Source organism: Culex pipiens, chromosome 1, assembly GCF_016801865.2.
Source record: "Culex pipiens pallens isolate TS chromosome 1, TS_CPP_V2, whole genome shotgun sequence".
Taxonomy (NCBI): Eukaryota; Metazoa; Arthropoda; class Insecta; order Diptera; family Culicidae; genus Culex; species Culex pipiens.
This window is the reverse complement of record NC_068937.1, coordinates 83,862,948-83,882,057: the sequence shown is the minus strand read 5'-3', so window position 1 is coordinate 83,882,057 and position 19,110 is coordinate 83,862,948. Positions and strand designations below refer to the sequence as shown.

Sequence of the window (19,110 nt, the reverse complement as noted above, 5' to 3'; positions counted from 1 at the left end):
CGCTTAAAAAACCAGGTGGCAGCACGATGTAACGCCACGTGGTATTTTACATCTATTACTGGGCAACCAAGAGCTCATTTTGGTCGCCGGTATTTGCACAAGTAATACCAAAATTTTGTATTTTCATACCATTTTTAGTGCAGCAGTTGCAGTTAGTGAAAAAACGGAAATGATCCATATGCATTAGCCAAATCTACTCACCTGCTGATTCCATGTTGTTCTTAGTGATATTCTTCACCACATCGAATGCATTTGTCATTGATGAACGGCCTGTGCTTGAAGTTCTTGATGCTTCTGAAAAATAACAAGATTGAAAAATAAGTGTTATCAAAATGAAACTGGATTGGAATTCTCCAAATTTCAATGATCTGTCGATTGACTCGTTTATTTAAGTATTTGGTTATCCCGACTTAAAGAAATTTCAAAGATTTAAAAAAAATCTCAGTGGGCATATAAAAAAAATTGAAAATCTTTTACATTTTTTCGCTTTCAAGTCATTTTAGCGCGAAATTAATTATCTCGTCAAAATTTATTAGAAAAAATCCCATAGTTTCAGAGGAATTTGATGAAACACCAAAATAATAACAAAATGTGGCATCCTGACTTAAAAAATATTCCACAATTTCAAGTCATTTCTTTAGGGGGTATCCAGGTTTTTAAGCGAAGATGGCGTTCGAATGGTGAACGCCCGAAATGTCAAAATTGCAAAAAAGTGTGCCATGGCATGCCCGCTACATTTTTTTTCTAATGTTGGTTCTATTGCGCGATTTTGACATTTCGGACGTTCACCATTCGAAAGCCATCTTCGCTTAAAAACCTGGATATCAAACATATTTAAAATCAAGTTTGAAATTTCCGGTTTTCATTGAAGGCATTCGCTATGAGACATCATTTCAGCGCAAAATTAATTATTTTGTTAAAATTGGTCAAAATTTTCCCATAGTTTCATAGGAATTTGATAAAATACTGTAATACCAAAAGAATACCAAAATGTGGTGTTCGACCATTGACAAATTCTGCAATTTTGCAATATCAAAACAATACCAATATCAAAACAAATTGGTATGATAACACATTTTGCTCTTGCATAATCCTTAAGATAAATTTTAAAGGGCCATGAATACCAAAATTTGGTATTGATACCAGAGAAAGGTATTATTACGCATTTCCCTTGTTATTTACCCATGCTCGGGTTGGTGTGTTGTTTGTACGTATGGCGTGGAACGACTCGTACACCTGGACTTAACGGCCTAACAACCCAGGCCGGGACCGACATTTTACTTCCTCATCCGATGGAAGGTTGAAGCAGATGGGAATCGAACCCAGAATCATCCGCTTACAAAGCGGACAGCGTAACCATTCGGCCACGCACTGCCACCGAGCTGAATATATATCTCGATAAAAATAACATATACTTTGGACCATTTGAACAACTTAAAAAATTGAAGGATTTGATTATTAACAAATATTCCAATTACACATAACATATTCATCAATCTGTTTTTATTTTATTTCGAATTCCTTAGCTTCCATTCACCTCGGGATTCGAACTGCCTACCAGCGACTCCACCGAGACAGGACCCTGGTAGACGACCTGGACTGAGCTTACGACCTGACCTTTAGGTTAGTCCGGGGCCAACATTTACTTCCCCGTCCGACGGAAGGCGTGATCAGACAAATCTCGTCTCGAAAAATGCCACCGGGACCGTCTGGGATCGAACCCAGGCCGACTGGGTGAGAGGCAACCACGCTTACCCCAACACCACGGTTCCCGGCAATGTATATTGTAATGCCCTGCAAAAAGATTTAAAAATGTTTAAATGTGTGCTCATACCGACCTCTGACATTTTTTACGATTTACATGTATGTAACCCCTTAATGTTGACCCCTGGCCTAACCTAGAGGTTAGGTCGTTAGCTCTGTCCAGTTCGTTTTCCTGGGTTCTGTCTCGGTAGTTTCGTTGGTAGGCAGTTAGATTCACAGTCCAAAGTTCGTCAGTTCAAATCCCGGATTAAGAATTCCAAAAAAGTGTTCACGGGGTTTGTAGATGGTCCCTCACTGAGGACAGAGTTGGAGCCGAAGCTGAACAATTCGTAAAAAAACCCGCAGTTGAAGTCGTTATCAAATCTTCACACTTTACAGATCTGGTTGGTAAGGAACCAGATTTTCTGTAGGTTCGGATCTTCCGCTTACCTAATTTTATCCTCCTTTGTTTGAAGCGTTCGGCAAACGCCTCCAGCTCGCGTGGGTCGGTATCGGTGTCAGGATGAAGCCCAGCCGCGGCCACCGCCACGGCCATCGCCGGATGGTGCGATCCAAGGAAGCCATCTGAAAAGGCTACATTGTTGTATGAAGAACATAACAAAGTGGTTGTGCTTTCGAACAACTTACCGGGCGTATGGCCACCCAGCGGTCCACTGTGGTGGTGTCCCATCATATGGTTCATACTGTGGTAGGACCCGTGCAGCTGGTGGTGACTGGAAGTGATTGGCGCTTCGGACATTGGCGTTAGGGTGGTCATCGAGCCGGACGGATCCAGCATGTCGATCCCATCCATGGTGTGGTGCATCTGGAAAGAATACGGTTTGTTCTAATGAAACGTTGGGAATACGGTACTAGTTGGCAGCGGCTGGATTTGGATGTATGGTAAGTGCATTTTATTGAATACAATCGAAATCATGGACTCTCGTGACCAATTTCCAAAAGCAGAGTAAGATTGGAATGTAACTATGTAATTAATTGAGACACAGCCGAAAAACAACAGCACAAGGCGATAAATAGCATACAATTTACCACCGCTGTCGTTGATGAACATCGCGCACTAGGGTCGCTTTTGGTGCGCGAAAGTTTGCTCTTCACGAGCGAGGAGGTGAGGAGGCAATCATCGTTAGTACAAAGGATCGCAACTTTGCGCGCTTGAGGCAGACAGCCTCTTTGACCCTCGGAAGCATTCATTTAATTATCTAATTTGTCGAATGGACTGTTTACTTTTCTTGAAAAATATCCTTTAGCAGTGCGGTACTCGCTACTCGTGATGGTGATGGTGCAGCAAGAGTAGGGAACAACCAACGCCGCTTTGAACAAGATTAATGCGAGTCTCTTTCTCTTTTCTGTGTGATGAATTTGCTGCTTAAATCACTTCGTTTCCTGCTTATTCGTACGCAGCGGACCACGGATTCAGGGGTTAAATTCCAGGGACCTGTAACCAGTGGGAGTGGGTGAGCGCGCGCTGCGCAAACAATGAACCCGGAGATGTTTTCACAAAAGTTGCTAAAGGCACTGATTTTCGTGTTTGTTTAACATTCCAACGCCCAAGGCTCCAAAAAAGTTGGAACGGTAACTTCAACTCGCTGGTTCTCGGGCACAACTCAACCAATCAAGATGATTCTTCTTTCCAGTGATTTGTTAGGATGTCTAGATGATTCTAGAACTTTGCAGAACTTAATTCGATTAAATCTGTAATTTTTGCGATCAAAAACATCGTTCCAACTTTTTTTTTCGCGTGTAAAAAAAAATTCGCCAAAAAATCCGCAGAGGCAGTTTTTTTGAAAAAGTTGGAACGATGTTTTTGATCGCAAAAATTACAGATTTAATCGAATTAAGTTCTGCAAAGTTCTAGAATCATCTAGACATCCTAACAAATCACTGGAAAGAAGAATCATCTTGATTGGTTGAGTTGTGCCCGAGAACCAGCGAGTTGAAGTTACCGTTCCAACTTTTTTGGGAGGCTTGGGCGTCCGTGTAAGTTGGACATGCGTTGGGCGTTCCAGTGTTAATGAAATTACGTTTGAATTTGGCCGGCTCTAAAGAAGCACGACTCCGCTCCGCTATTCTAGGAGGAGAGTTGTTTTTTATTCCCTAGGTTGGTGCGTGTGCAGCGAGAATTCGCTTCCGGGCAGGATTGGGCGAGCGGGTGAGCATAGTTTAAATAAGATGGTGGTTTCCACCAATTATGCTATTTGGCGCGCACCCAGCAAAACCGAGGACGACCTGTAGTACGATTGCCGTCGCTGCCACCAACGTCTCGCCTCAAGGTAGTAAAGAAGAGTAATTACTCAATTTTTGTTGATGTGATGTGATAAATTGATTACATAATAAATTCATAATTATTGCTCTTCCAGAACCGTTACGTTGTTAATTATGATGTAGAGCAAGAGGGTGGTTGTGGTCGCAGGCTTGGGCAATTGTGAGAAATGTCAGGGAGCAAAAGAGTTCTGCAGGAGAGAATAAGTGGGGCAATTTATCATTTTTAGAAGTTTCTTCTATAATAGAATGAGACGCAACATTCAATGTTGTGACAAGGGTGGAGGTTGAACAAGTAATTTAATGCCATTCAGATCGATTGAATATAAAGGATTGGAGCTGTATAATTAAATAATAATTTGGAAATTGAAAATAATATGTTTCGCGATCTGAAAATTGAAGGTTTTTGCTTGTCATATTTTTGCTAATTCTCAACACATAAAAAACTGATAGGGAATCGTATCCAGCACACAGCGAATACTATAACCAGTCAGCTCCTTTTTTCTTTGAAACGATAATATGTATGCCAAAAAAATAAATCCTATCCCTTTTATGAAAAACATCCCATGCTAGTTTGCTTTAGCCTTTAGCGATGAAAATGATGATCGATTGAAACAAAACTCTGAAAATTCGGGTTAAATACACCCCGAAATCATTTTTACGATCCACAATGAAATATATACTTTTAAGCAAAATTGAAGTTTCAAATTAAAAAATACTGTTAAAAGAAAGATTTGTTTTAATATTGGCAAATCGTTTTTCGACACTATTTGGAACATTCCATTCCATTTACAAATAAAAACTCAAAACGGATACGTGATCAAAATTATCTAAAACTTAAGAGAATCTTTCTATATCCTCTTCTACTATCTTATATCTTCTTCTTCTATCTATATACAGCAATTCCATTTGAAAAGAGCCTAAACCGAAAAAAAGTTAGACCCGTATTTTTTTGTTTGGCCATTAGGGTGACCTACGCCGTGTTAGGGTGGTCTGAAAAATTGCCACTTTCGTCATTTTTCGCAAAAATCTCTTTTTTTGAAAAATCATATCTCCGCGCCATTTCATCCGATATTAGCTGTTTTAGACGCAAAAGAAAGGTGATGAGTTTGGCTATTTGGGAAAAATAGTAAGAAGTTTCAAGAATCTAGCTTACCATTTGAAAAAGTCGCATAAAAACTTAAAATGGCGTTTTGACCGTGTCAGGACCAAAGAGCCTATGTCAGAAAATATTTTTATCGGATTCCTCGGAATGTCGATGTCGAACCGTACGTATCGGATATATGATTTTTTGAAAATAGAAACTGAGTTTTTCGACGCGCCACGCGCAAAACGGGAAAATGACGAAATCGGCAAATAATCCACTTTTTCCACAAAAACTGCGATCAATTACGAAAATTTTGATACCAAAACATCTATAGGTTATCGCTGAAATTTTAAAGTTATCGCAGTTTTAGTGAAAAAAGTTGATTTTTTGTCGATTTCGTCATTTTCCCGTTTTTGCGCGTGGCGCGTCGAAAACTCAGTTTTTATTTTCAAAAAAACATATCTCCGAAACATACGGTTCGACATCGCCAATTTTTTGATTTATTATGTGAAATTTTCCGAGGAATCCGATTAAAATACTTTCAGACAAAGGCCCTTTGGTCCAGACACAGTCAAAATGCCATTTTAAGTTTTCATGCGACTTTTTCAAATGGTAAGCTAGATTTTTGAAACTTTTTACTATTTTTCCCAAATAGCCAAACTTATCACCATTCTTTTGCGTCTAAGACAGCTAATATCGGATGAAATGGCGCGGAGATATGATTTTTCGAAAAAAGAGGTTTTTGCGAAAAATGACGAAAATGGCAATTTTTCAGACCACCCTAACACGGCGTAGGTCACCCTAATGGCCAAACAAAAAAAATACGGGTCTAATTATTTTGGCCAAGGAACCCCCAGAAAAAATTTTGAACGCGAATCAGTTCAATACGGAGCGTCGGATCGAGGTGCTTTTTGTTGCGTTGGGTTCGTATAAGCCCAAGGAAGGTTCTTAGACTAAAAAATTACACTTTGGCCACTCTGGAACTGATTCCGGACCATCGGCAAATTGTATGGAGAAAGTTACGTAAAATCATATTTTGATCACAGGAGGCTGAATAGGCAAAAAATCAAAAAACGTCATCAAACGAAAAAAGGCAGAATGAAGTTTGTCAGGTAAGGCTTGTTTATCATATATTTTTTTAAATGCCTAAACAACCAAATTGAATTCAGATGCAATCAGGATTCCAGCCAATCCTTACTTTTCAAATTCGCAATGTTTACGCAAGGAACATTTTGGTTACCCATATCGAACCGATATGTTTTATAGATGCTCTTTATTGCCATATATTATCACATAACATCCCGGCACACGGAAATTGCTGGGTTGCGTTCGTTCCCTGTTACTGTTATGACGATATTGAAAAGAAATGATCCGTCGCGCAAGTAATCAATAACCAATATAACCCCGTGCAGCATCGTTTTCTCAGGTCTAGAAGGTTGAAGGTAGGTACATGCGCCTTTCCTTTGACAGGCCTCTGAGTTTTCGCGAACAGCATTTCTGTGTTTGCTCACCCCTGCTGGTTTTCGCGCCTCCCTGCTATACGACTCTGTAAGTACTGCCAATAAATAATAATATCTTATAATTTTATCGATCCTGTTTGGTGGGGATATCAATAAAATCTGTTGGGAATTTATGCGAGATCTGTTGAAGATGGTTTTCGTGTGAAATAACCGCAAGTAAACGGAAACTCATAAAACGGTGGACAAGAATTTATTTTAGGATGAATCGGTTCTAGTTTTGTTTTTTAATTTCGAAAACGTTGGATTGAATTTGACGTTTTTAATATTTTAACTTTTTATCACAAATGTCAATTTCATTAGCAATTATCCTTTAAAAATTTTAAATTGTGTAAAAAGTGACCCAACTAAAAAAAATTTTTTGATGTTAAAATCTAGCGTTAAATTTTCAAAACAACCTATGAGTCATAGGTTTCCTATGCAGATAGGACTTCTTAAAATTTAATCTAGAAATAAAAAAATGTGATGTGTAGAAATAGCACGATTTCATTTGTTGTTTAAGAAAACATCAAACTAAAAACAGTCAACCCCCGGTGGTTGGTCACTTTTTCGTTTGACACTTTTTTAGTTTGCACCCCGTTGGTTGGTCAAAGTCAAACTAAAAAGTGACGAACTTTCACTTTTTACACGTCACTCACGCACACTATCAACACAAATGATTGGTAGTGTGTGTGAACTCCATGTAAAAGCTGTGTCAAACTAAAAAGTGACCCCGTTCGTTTGACAACAGTTGGTGTCAAACCATCGGGGTTCGAGATTCTTTGAAATAGAAAGCCGTGTTGCAAGGCGTATCTCCAAAAGCAGGATCGCACTGTAGCATTCAATACGAAGTCATTGTTACGAAATCTGAATCTTACTTACTTTTTCTCGCATAGATGGCAAAGATAAAACAAGAAAATGCAATTCAAAACAAATGTCCAACACCCCTCTTTGTTTCATACATCCAAAAAACACCTTCTTGATGCTTTTTGATATGTCAAGAATTAGGCAAGATAATGGACTCAACTTCCTTCATCCTAATCTAGCAAGTGCAGATTAGATCCATCGCCTGCTACTTCCCTTTCATTTGCTAGCACAAATCCCAACGGTGAATCTGTGAAATTATCATGCTTTCGATATGTGATTTATGGCGTAAAGTGCACAACATGTTGCTATATTTGCTGTTGCTGTTGCTATTATTAAAATGTGCTTAACCCCCATGGTGGTGCTGTCGTGTACCGTTGAGAAGCACCCGAAAATAGTATAAAAAGTGCCATACGTTGTGTATTATAGCAGTAATTTGTATATAATATGTATCAAATTCACTCCAAATCCACTGTAATAACAATGAAACACGAGGGTGAGAACAAGTGGGTCTTCTAGCCCTTCTAGTTTATTTTTAATCTCATCAGTATCGATGGAAAAGTGGTTCTGAATTGGTTGAGCATCACTGGTTCGTGTTGTCTACTCTACGAGGGGCTGTGATGATTGCGAAGAGAAGCGACAACATAAAACGCCCCTCAAATTTTCCGCTTCTTCAGGGTAGCAAAAAGCAAAAAAGCAAAGCAAAAGAGTCGGGGAAAATTTATTCATGAGCTGATACAAGTTGGTTACGGATAATGCAAAAATATAGTACAATACCAGGCAGTTGATGATCTGGATCGGCGTCGGCATCGCAGTCGTAGTTCATTGAAAGGGTGCGATTTATTGTCCGGGTGGTGCTGCCGGAGAGCAGGAAGTTCATTAAGAAGGTCATACTTTTGCGGGTGGTAGGTATCTATCTCCCTATAAAGCGTAACCGAAACATGTTTGCCATTGCCAAACCTTTCAACTCACTTTCATGTGATGAACATATTTTCCGTGCAAGGAACAAGGTTCGTAAATATCGACAGATGTTGGACGACCAAGAGCTTTGGTTCCGCGTAATGTGAAAATTACTGTCGGTAGATAATGCCGAAAAAAATCTTTCAAAGGCACGATATCGTTTTATTTTTAAATTTTGTGTGTGAACCTTGTAGTTAAATTTTCTCATTACAAAAAATATTCAGTTTGTATTAGATTGCATACAAAAATTACAACTTGGACCCCTTTTCAGTTTATTTTTAAGATAAGGTTATATATTCTACGTTGCTCATACGAATGTTTTGTTTTGGATAGGTAAAATTTGACAAGCTTTTACCGTTTTGATGATTTAATGATTGTACCTATAATTTTGTTATCAAGCATTGATTGAGTATTTTTGACTGCTTTTGTTTTGATTTGGTCATTTGATAAATTATCTAATATATATACAGCAATTCCATTTGAAAAGGGCACAAACCGAAAAAAAAGTTCTCCGATCGGGCTCAAAATTTGTATGGGTTTCCATGGCCAAAATAATTAGACCCGTATTGTTTTGTTTGCCCATTGGGGTGAGCTAATAATAATTTTGAGCCCAATCGGAGAACTTTTTTTTCGGCTTGTGCCCTTTTCAAATTGCATTACTTTAAACAACCTTTCAAAATGATTTGAGTTTCATTCAATGGATTCTGAAATATTGCCAAAACTGTGAAAATAATGTTGACCCAATCAAGCTTTGCACCTTTCGACTTCTTAGCTTAGTAACCTTTTTTGGTACAATAATTTATGAATGTCTGGTATGATTCGTATGAAATTTCATACTGTTTAAAGCTAATATATTTTTACACGGAGAAAAAAGAGAGTCTTTAAAAACGTACCATGGGGTTTGCACATTTTGTTCGTGATTCCCATTTTCATGAATGCTTGTTCACGATTTCAAGAACTCTTTTTTCTCCGTGTAAATTTTGATTCTTTTTAAAGATGCGCGCTACAATACTATATCTTACCGAGATATATCGTGTTAATCTTTCCAAGCATTTTTTGCTGTCTCTCCTCTCAGTGAGCTCACTTTGCTATTTCATTTTTAATTATTTCTCTTTCTAGTTCACCTTCAGTAGAATTCGTGCTCCGTGCATTAATAATTGTACAAGGACATACATTATTTATGAGCTGATTTAGATATCAAGACACTAAAAAGCGGGCTTTTTTATGTGATTTCCTATCAAATCCCCTTTTGAAGATAATTGTAATGGATAAGTGCAGTGCTTCTGGGGACGCGCAGTCCTGTTTTTTTTTCGAGATAGTTTTCGTCTCTTTTGTGTCGCTGTTTGTGTGCATGGGGTGATTGGTCATAATAATTGAATAATGCCTTCATATGTGCAGTGCTTCTGGGGACGCAAAGTCCGTTTTTTTCGCGATAATTTTCGTCGTAAATGATCGTAAAAATTTATTCCAACTTTCAGTTTTAGTATTAATTCATCAAACTATCGATTTTATGAAGAGTAAAGCGTCATTTATTTACTATTTTTGAAATTTGCTCGCGTTATCTAAATTGTAAAAACAGTAAAAATATACTGATAATTCCAGCCCATAGCACTACTGCTCGGCTGGCACGCGTACGATAAAAATAAACCATTTTAAATAATCAATTATCTGTCTTTCCGCCGCCGGCTGCCTAAGATTCAAAAAATTTCAACCGATAAACAAAATGCTCATGGTCACAGCCCGTGGGAGTCGCTCAACCTGCATTCCTGTCACACATGAGGTCTGCACAGCTGATTCCACGTAGATTTTTTCCCGCCAGTAATGACAGGAAACGTTGACAAACGGAATATGTGCCAAAATCATAAGTGGTTTTTAACATATGAAGGGAAATCATCGTGAACTGGAACTGCCGGTCGTTAGCCCGGGTAAAGTGGAAACGTTGAGATGATTGTTGTCCTCTGCTCTCATCTCGCAAAAATCCATACAGAGAACCACGTCTCATTCAACCGGCTCCGTGGCTTAATGGTTACGGCTTCTGTCTCCCAAGCAGAAGGTTCAGGGATCAAATCCCGGTCGGTACCTTTGAAATTTGTGATCAGGAATTTGAATATGAATAAAAACTAAAATGAATCAGGTGGGATTCGAACTCAAACCTTTGGTGGTGGTGGTGGTCTGGGACGCTAAGCAGTCAGCCATCAGAAGGTTTACACTCTAGCAGTGAATTGATCCGTAGTGTTGAAACATGTTATCTCTTCTTCTCATATTATTAAATACGCGCTGATCCCTGATTTGCCTGAGGGGATTAGAAGTCTAAATATAGATCGAGTTTCCTTCAGATGCTTGCTTCTATGTTTAGGCGGGGCCAAACAATGCCCAGCGACCTCGGAATTGGACCGCAAGGAGCTCTGTCATTCTGAAATGGGTCGTTGGAAGCAGCGCGAGGGCTATCATCACCTAATACCCGGAACTGAGATAAGCTGTATCAGCATTCGGCATGTACACAGTCTGATACAAATTATACTTTCCCATAATTTCGCTACCGGTTAGCGGGTATTGGATTGGACCACACACACAAACACATAAACAAAATGCTCATGGTCACATCACTGCCACTCGTGAATCCTGACCTCATACCCATCTACTAACCCCCTCAAAACTCATGTGATACTTTGTCGGAGAAGCAGTCGATTGGGCGGTCTCTATCACTCAAGTATCGGACTAACATTCCCATCCACTTCCCCGTGACCCTACCACTGGTCGTGGCCGGCGCCGGTATTGATCAGCACGATAGGGGCCTTTGAGAAGTTGCGAAGCGAGGAAAAATAGCACCCACTCATCTTCCACGGCTCGTGGATGTAACTTCTGGAGGTCCTGGTCAATAACGGAGTAGCAACTGCGGGTGGGCACCTATGCTTATGCTTATGCTTTATTTTCCATCAAATCCCCTTTTATCGAAATCATTTATTTGCCCATGTGAGCATTTAATTTAAAACAAAAACGCTTTAGTGCACGTTATCGAATCAAGGAAATTTTACAGAGATGCAAAGATTTGTGAAGATGCATCTCATTTGTGAAAAAAATGTAAAAAATAAATCTAAATGATGCATTTACAAGTAGATCTTTTTCTAATGATTGCTCTAGGAACAATAATTACATTTTATTTATTTTTTTTCTCCAAAATCATTATTTTAATCAATACTTTCTTTATTTGTATAGAAAATCTTCAAAAAGAAAATCTTAAAGCATCACATCACATTTTCATCATGATACAACCGGACATCAATGGATATATTTTGTTGTTGTTTCGTCCATCCGTGTAATTCTAATAGCCTTAAATCTAAATACGATGCTCTGTTACACTCACGCCCATTCTCGCATCTGTCCCCAGTGGAGGGGATTTATGCTTTTTGGAACTAACCCATTTGGGCCAGGCCTGAGATGCAAAGCCGAATGAAGTCTGTCTGCTTGCCTGCCATAAAGCTGTTTACTTTGCGTACATTACAAAGTGAGCATACAGCATTAGGCCTATCAAATTACAAGAGATTACCGCTTGTTCACTTGTTCACGTCGGACGTCGGTGATCCCTTTTTCGCTGCCGGGTGGTCGTTCTTTGCATAACAAGGACCAGGACTTTCCTCTCTTATTCTTCCAGCCCCGGCAGGTAGCGGAGGTAGCCTTAAAAGCGTAAATCGGACGTCCATCACAATCGTAACGGGATTGAACAGTCGATATTTTCTATGCATGGCGCAAAAGATGTTGTTTTCAGCAGAAAACATTCGTCGTGCGATGCAAATTGAACCGGAACCGGATAATAGGATAAACAAAGTGTTTTCACAACTTTACCGTCCTTGAATGATTTTGATTTCATAAAATCAAGAACGTCAATAAACTACAATAGGTAATGGCTCTTTGTTGGTTCAAGAAAAAAAAACATGCTGATATTGGAGTTTTATTTGCTACTTCACAAAAGATACGATGGTTTTCTATTGTGGATAAGACGATTCTGTTCCTTACCACACGTTTAAGTGCACTTTGTCAAATCTCCATCAAAGCACTTTTTGGTACAGCATGTCATGTTATTCTTCTGAAACTGAAAAAAATGGTTCAACATTTGGTTGGAAGTAAATTTAAGCTAAGCTATATTGAAGAAATTCCTGCTATTCTCACGACAAATCTCATTTCAACAGATTGTGAGCACCTGTTCTGAGCAGTGGGTCAAAACGACGTGATATTTACTCTTGTTTAACGTCTCCTAATTGAAACAAATATATCTTTTAAGAAAGGCGATAATTTGTCTTATAAATCACAATTAACAGGACACAAGAAGGCAGGACAAACGCTAAATAGAAATAAATGCCTAAATAATAGAAAAATACATCTCTGTAACGAGATTCCCGCCGAGTTTCCCGTCGGTAAAGTGGCCGGGAAAAGAGCAGCAGAACAAGACACGACAACACAGGGGCGCAATGAAATGAGGTCCCCTATACAAGTAATTTCCAGTAAATAAAAAAAAACTCTCCGAAAGGAGGGACTTATGCTCTGCCTGGCTTGGCTGGCTGGTGGTTGATCTTGGCCACCACCAGCAATTTTCCGAACCTGGGAAATCAGACAGAAACCGCACACTCTGACGCGTATATCCAAACAATCAGAAACTATACCAACCGGCAGAGCCCATTCAAACGTACGGAAATTTACACATTTCTTGCTGCTCTGCTGGGATAAATTTATAGCATTAATTCTACGACAAGTAGACCCTCGTAGCAGATTACACCTTTAGAATAAAATATGCATCCCGGTGCTTTAGTTCCCTTCCCTTTTTGTTAGGAAACCCCCTCCTCGGTCCGATTTTCTACTATGTGTCTATTGTGATTCTGTGTTTTTCTTCTGTTATGTATGTAAAAAAAAGTTTATTTGTCTTCAGAGTCCGATTTATTTCCTTTAGCTGGTCCTGCTTCGCTGTTTTAATTTTCTTCGAATGTTTTTTGTTCTTTTGATTTTCTGAAGAAAAAAAAAACTGATCCCCGAAACAAGATGTCAACAATAAAATTTCAATTTGGTTTGCTCGATGCTCAGTGGAGTACTTTGTATTTTATTGCGAAACAAAAAAGTTATCAGTCCTTTTTTGTATTGAACACATTTTTATATCAAATACGGATTTAAGTTTTTTCTTAAAGTTCATTCAGAATTAAACAATATGTAATACTATTTGAATTATGCACGATGGACAAAAAATGAATCAAATGTTTCAAAAATATATTAAGAAAAGTGTGCAAACAGTAACCAAAGAGACGTTATCCAGATTCTTAAGAATGGAGATCGTTACAAACTATAATGGATGATTACACCGATTTTTAAATTTATTGCTCTAAAATCTCCTTACATATTCAGACTGTATTCCTGTTTTTTTTCTAGTTGGCAGTAGTTATTTAAAAGTAATTTGTAAAATATGTTTTTTTGCTAAAGTTTTTCTGTGAAAGATGAACTTTTCAGAACTAGTATCAATAAGCCAAATTTTTAATTTTAGATTTATCCGTTAAATGTACGACTCGTGCTGAAAAATCTTCATTTTGCAACTTATTGCATAAACTTTATTATATAAAACATGAAATTTAAAACATAGCTAACATCTTAATCTTATTAACTGGTGTCTGTTTTTTAAAGATATTTTCAAAGACAATTTGCAAGCTTTTCTGATCATGTCATATAAAAGGAATAATTATGATTGAGCTAATTCTATAATTCTAAGCTTGAAAACCATAACAGATATAATGAAAACATAGACTTTATGACTGTTTCAAAAATTTCCCGGGATCCCGGGAATTCCCGGGATTCAAAAAATTGTTTTCCCGTTTCCCGGGAAATTCAAAACCCGGGAAATTTGGACGCCCTACACCCAAACAACCCACCATTTTCTATCGTCGATATCTCAGCAACTAATCGTTCGATTAAGTACCAAATTGAATGACGCAACTTTTGGTACCCAGACATGTACCGTGGTGTAGGGGTAAGCGTGGTTGCCTCTCACCCAGTCGGCCTGGGTTCGATCCCAGACGGTCCCGGTGGCATTTTTCGAGACGAGATTTGTCTGATCACGCTTTCCGTCGGACGGGAAGTAAATGTTGGCCCCGGACTAACCTAAAAAAAAGGTTAGGTCGTTAGCTCAGTCCAGGTGTAGGTATCGTCTCCCTGGGTCCTGCGTCGGTGGAGTCGCTGGTAGGCAGTTGGACTAACAATCCAAAGGTCGTCTGTTCGAATCCCGGGGTGGATGGAAGCTAAGGTGTAAAAAGAGGTTTGCAATTGCCTCAACAATCCAAGCCTTCGAACACCTAGTTTCGAGTAGGAATCTCGCAATCGAGAACGCCAAGGCATACTATAGAGCGAATAATTTGATTTGACATGTATAGGTCAACGCTACGGTATAAAATTTTCAAGTTATCGTTTTCGTCATTTTCCCGTTTTTGCGCGCGGCGCGTCAATAAACCCAGATTTTATGTTAAAAAAATCATATCTCCGAAACGTGTTAATGGATATTCGCAATTTTTTTATATGTTATGTAAAATATTACAAGAAGGGAGCGGCCGTGGCTGACTGGTTACGGTGTTCGCTTTGTAAGCGAATGGTTCTGGGTTCGATTCCCATCTGCTCCCAACGAGAAAGTTAAGAACACATAAAATTTGAAATGATGAATATGAACGAAAAATCAAAGTCGCTCGAGGCGGGGTTCGATCCTCCGTCCTTTGGATTGGTAAGCAAAAATGCTAACCACTAGGCCATGACGACTTAGTGAGCGTGGACTGGAATTAGGAATACTGTTACAGAGAGCGAGTTGTGGCGCTATAACCACGGCAAATACAATGTCCCATCCCAGAGGGTCCCGGAGTACCAAACCTTCTTAGCATGGTGCTCCCAACGAATACAACCAAATCTCGGAGCGTATGGTGGTGTGTCCCCACGCTTCTTCCTCCCCTGTCGATTCAGAATTGTGTTGTTGTTCGAACACTCAGTGCTCAAACTCAACCCAATTACGAGTCATCTCTGCGATACGGCTTTACGCAGTAGGCCTGGCCGCTTTAACGCTTGTGATGTTTCAATGTATTCTAATGCAATGGCGCACTACAAATGTTAATAAATGACAAGAAGAGTGCTAGGCGTCATCTAACCTAAGGCACTCTCCAGGATCCCTTCGAAAGATTGGCTGCGCTAGGGTCTGATTAGATTAGATTAGATTAGATGTTATGTAAAATATTACAAGAAATCAGGGAAAAATATTTTCAAACATAGGCTCTTTCGTCCCGAGACATTGAAATCGGCAAATGAAATTTTCATAGGACCTTTTCAAATATTCAGCTAGTTTTTTTGAACCTCAACATATTTTTCTTTAAAAGCCCAACTAATAACCTTTCTTTTGAGTTGTGGCGCTCCAAAATTGGTTCAGCCGTTCCGGAGGTATGATATTTTGAAAAATGTGATTTTTGCGAAAATCGACGAAAAACGCAATCTTATGGACCACCCTATTTCGAATAGGACCACCCTAGTCGCCAAACAAAAAAATACGGGTCGAATTATTTGGGCCAAAGAACTCCAAATTTGAGCCAAATAGGAGCACTTTTGATTTGGAGGCTTCCTGTTTGACGTGGAATGGCTGTTTATATAACTTTTAATACATTTAAGTGAGATCAGGATATATGTGAAAACACATTTGTATACATAACTTTTGAACTACTTATCTAGACTTCAAACAATTCAATAGCGATGTATGGGACCATAAACGAAGTCGATTAAACATTTTGATTGAATTAAATCTTATAGTCAATAAAAAATTAATTCCGTAAAGAAACAGGTAGGGAAGAATAGGAAAAAAATATGATCTTGCTCCTAGAAATGTACAAAAACACCTTCGATTACGGTGTTTTACTAGGAAATTTGTCCATAACAAATTTAATCTGATTAATGTAAATATTTTTGCTCTTCAATCTCCCGCTTGAATCTACCACAAAGGGTGGATTGTCCCCTTCATTGATTGGCAAATTATTTGCAACCCATGTTCTGCAATTAGAGCGTCAAATTTTTCGCACGTGCAAGTATATCGCAAAACGAAACCCATCCAATCCACAAATTGTGGCTCCGGTAAACATTTCCATCGCCGGCTAACAACATTATCTCATCAAACAATTCACCTAACTTGTACTGCTGCACCAGTTGGTTGGTTTTGCGTGATTACTTTAATTGATTCCATGCTCGATCAAATTGCACAACACGGGCACAATCATAAATATCAATTGAAACCGAATATCTCCCAGCTCGAATCTCCCTGGCCAACGCGTCGTGGAGGGTGGGTCGCGTGCCTGATCACGTGCCAACACTCAAGAGATTCATCGTATGCTAATAACAAAAGGTTAACTAAAGCCAGCGCACACTGTGCAGGTTTATAATCGTTCCGACGGGCATCGAACAAGTGTAACTGAAGGAGCTGTCGATCGTAAAGTGAAACATCAGAAATAAAATGTACCCAGACATAGGAAGGTTTGCTGAAATGAGTGGGCACGCGTTTGACGAAACAAAGTCGTTCGTACCACTGGGAACGAGTTTTTCAAAAAGTTCGACCCATGCGCTGTGCTTCCATTTAAAAGGGGAAACAGTATGAGCAAAGTTTAACCGGCAATTTCCTCGGATATAAAAAAAAACCGCCGCTATTTACATATATTTTAATTTCGTCTATTGCCACTTGTGTCATTCGAAATGTACGACGCAATGGTAGAAGGAGATTTTTTTTCCCGCGTTTGAAATTATACTTGAACAAGGGTGACTACAAATTTCAGATAACCTACTGATGTTCAAGTAGATGCTTGTCCTCAATTTCAAATTGTTTAATGGACTCATCCGTTGGTGTGCGAATTCATTGTCATTTTCCCCCTTGTGAAAAAGGTATCTTCAATGTGTTTCGATTTTATTCGGAAATGCTTTTAACAGTTCCAGCGGGTTTACATTAGTACCGGTTAAATGGCCATCTATTGAACAATACTTAATTATGAAACAGACATTACATTCCTCAACATAGGTTTTCAAACAACTCCTTATTGACACTCACCTGTAGCGGCCTTTGGGGTGGTGCCCCCATGCTATGGTGGTACATAACGTCGTGTTTCAGCTGCTGCGTCATCTGCGTGTGTGCGTGACTACCCTGATGTTTGCCAATGTCCACGGCTGCCAACGCTTCCGCTCGACTCAGAATGCCGTCGTTGAGACCGGAGAAAATATCGCCCTGTTGGATGGAACACAAGTTAGTCTAATCAATATGACAGTTTAATAATTACAGTCAATTTTATCACTATGAAAAATGCTGTGGCTTTCTACCGATTCTTTCAAATTAAATGTAAGTGTATGCTCTGTACATCACCCTGACCCTATCTGCATGTCAACTGGGGCGAATTGGGACAGCAGTTTTAACCATGATGGAGCACAATATTTTTTTTATTTTTCTGGTTGGTTTCGGATAGAACAGACTCAGACCAACAAAATGTGTACTCCCATTTCCAAATTTAAAACCTTTAAGTGGCAGTGCGTGGCCGAATGGTTACGCTGTCCGCTTTGTAAGCGGATGATTCTGGGTTCGATTCCCATCTGCTCCAACCTTCCATCGGATGAGGAAGTAAAATGTCGGTCCCGGCCTTGGTTGTTAGGCCGTTAAGTCATTCCAGGTGTAGGAGTCGTATCCATGCCATAAGTACAAACAATACACCAAACCAAGCCTACTCCGGTGGAATCGCTGGCGGCGGTTGGGTTCGCAATCCAAAGGTCGTCAGTTCAAACACTGGGGTGGAAGGTTCCTTGGAGTAGAAAGAGGTTTGGGTGCTCTCTCCATTCAAGCCTTCGGACTCCTAGGTTCTAATCTAATCTAATCTAATCTAATCTAATCAGACCCTAGCGCAGCCAATCTTTCGAAGGGATCCTGGAGAGTGCCTTAGGTTAGATGACGCCTAGCACTCTTCTTGTCATTTATTAACATTTGTAGTGCGCCATTGCATTAGAATGCATTGAAACATCACAAGCGTTAAACCGGCCAGGCCTACTGCGTAAAGCCGTATCGCAGAGATGACTCGTAATTGGGTTGAGTTTGAGCACTGAGTGTTCGAACAACAACACAATTCTGAATCGACAGGGGAGGAAGAAGCGTGGGGACACACCACCATACGCTCCGAGATTTGGTTGTATTCGTTGGGAGCACCATGCTAAGAAGGTTTGGTACTCCGGGACCCTCTGGGATGGGACATTGTATTTCCACGAATGCCCTGGACACTATTTGCCGTGGTTATAGCGCCACAACTCGCTAAAGCCTTCGGACTCCTAGGTTCGAGCAGAAACTTGCAATAGAGACCACAAAAGACCCGGGGGTCGTTAATGTGGATGGTTTGATTTTTGAAGTTCTCTAAACACTGCTGTCCCTATTTAGACTGTAGTCCCGATTCGCCCCAGATGACGGTACTTACATTAAATTAATGTCATTTTAAAAGAAAGAATCGATTGAAGGTATTGTTATTTGTTTGTGTTTATAAAACAAATAATTTATCCATATGTTAATCTCGATTTGGCTATTGCAAATATCATTTCAAGTCCTCTTTAAAAATTTCCCTAAATAGTCAGGGAGCAAAAATAAATGAAAAAGATAAATGACTAAAATTG

At 39.4% G+C, this 19,110-nt stretch overlaps 1 protein-coding gene across 3 annotated transcripts in view; it reads right to left on the bottom strand.

The window, feature by feature from the left end:
- Positions 1 to 1,618: 1,618 nt before the first annotated feature.
- The window catches only part of LOC120431799 (inhibitory POU protein), a 36,712-nt gene continuing 19,220 nt past the window's right edge, over positions 1,619 to 19,110 (bottom strand). The window contains exons 2-4 of one of the 3 annotated variants that reach the window (XM_039596917.2): positions 17,519 to 17,692; positions 2,392 to 2,590; positions 1,619 to 2,337 (exon numbers count right to left, since the gene is read on the bottom strand). In XM_039596917.2, the coding sequence (XP_039452851.1) occupies positions 2,033 to 2,337; positions 2,392 to 2,590; positions 17,519 to 17,692 (678 nt within the window). In that variant the 3' untranslated portion in view covers positions 1,619 to 2,032. The remainder of the gene's footprint in view (positions 2,338 to 2,391; positions 2,591 to 17,518; positions 17,693 to 19,110) is intronic. The other 2 variants (XM_039596918.2, XM_052710571.1) reach the window with 2 other exon arrangements.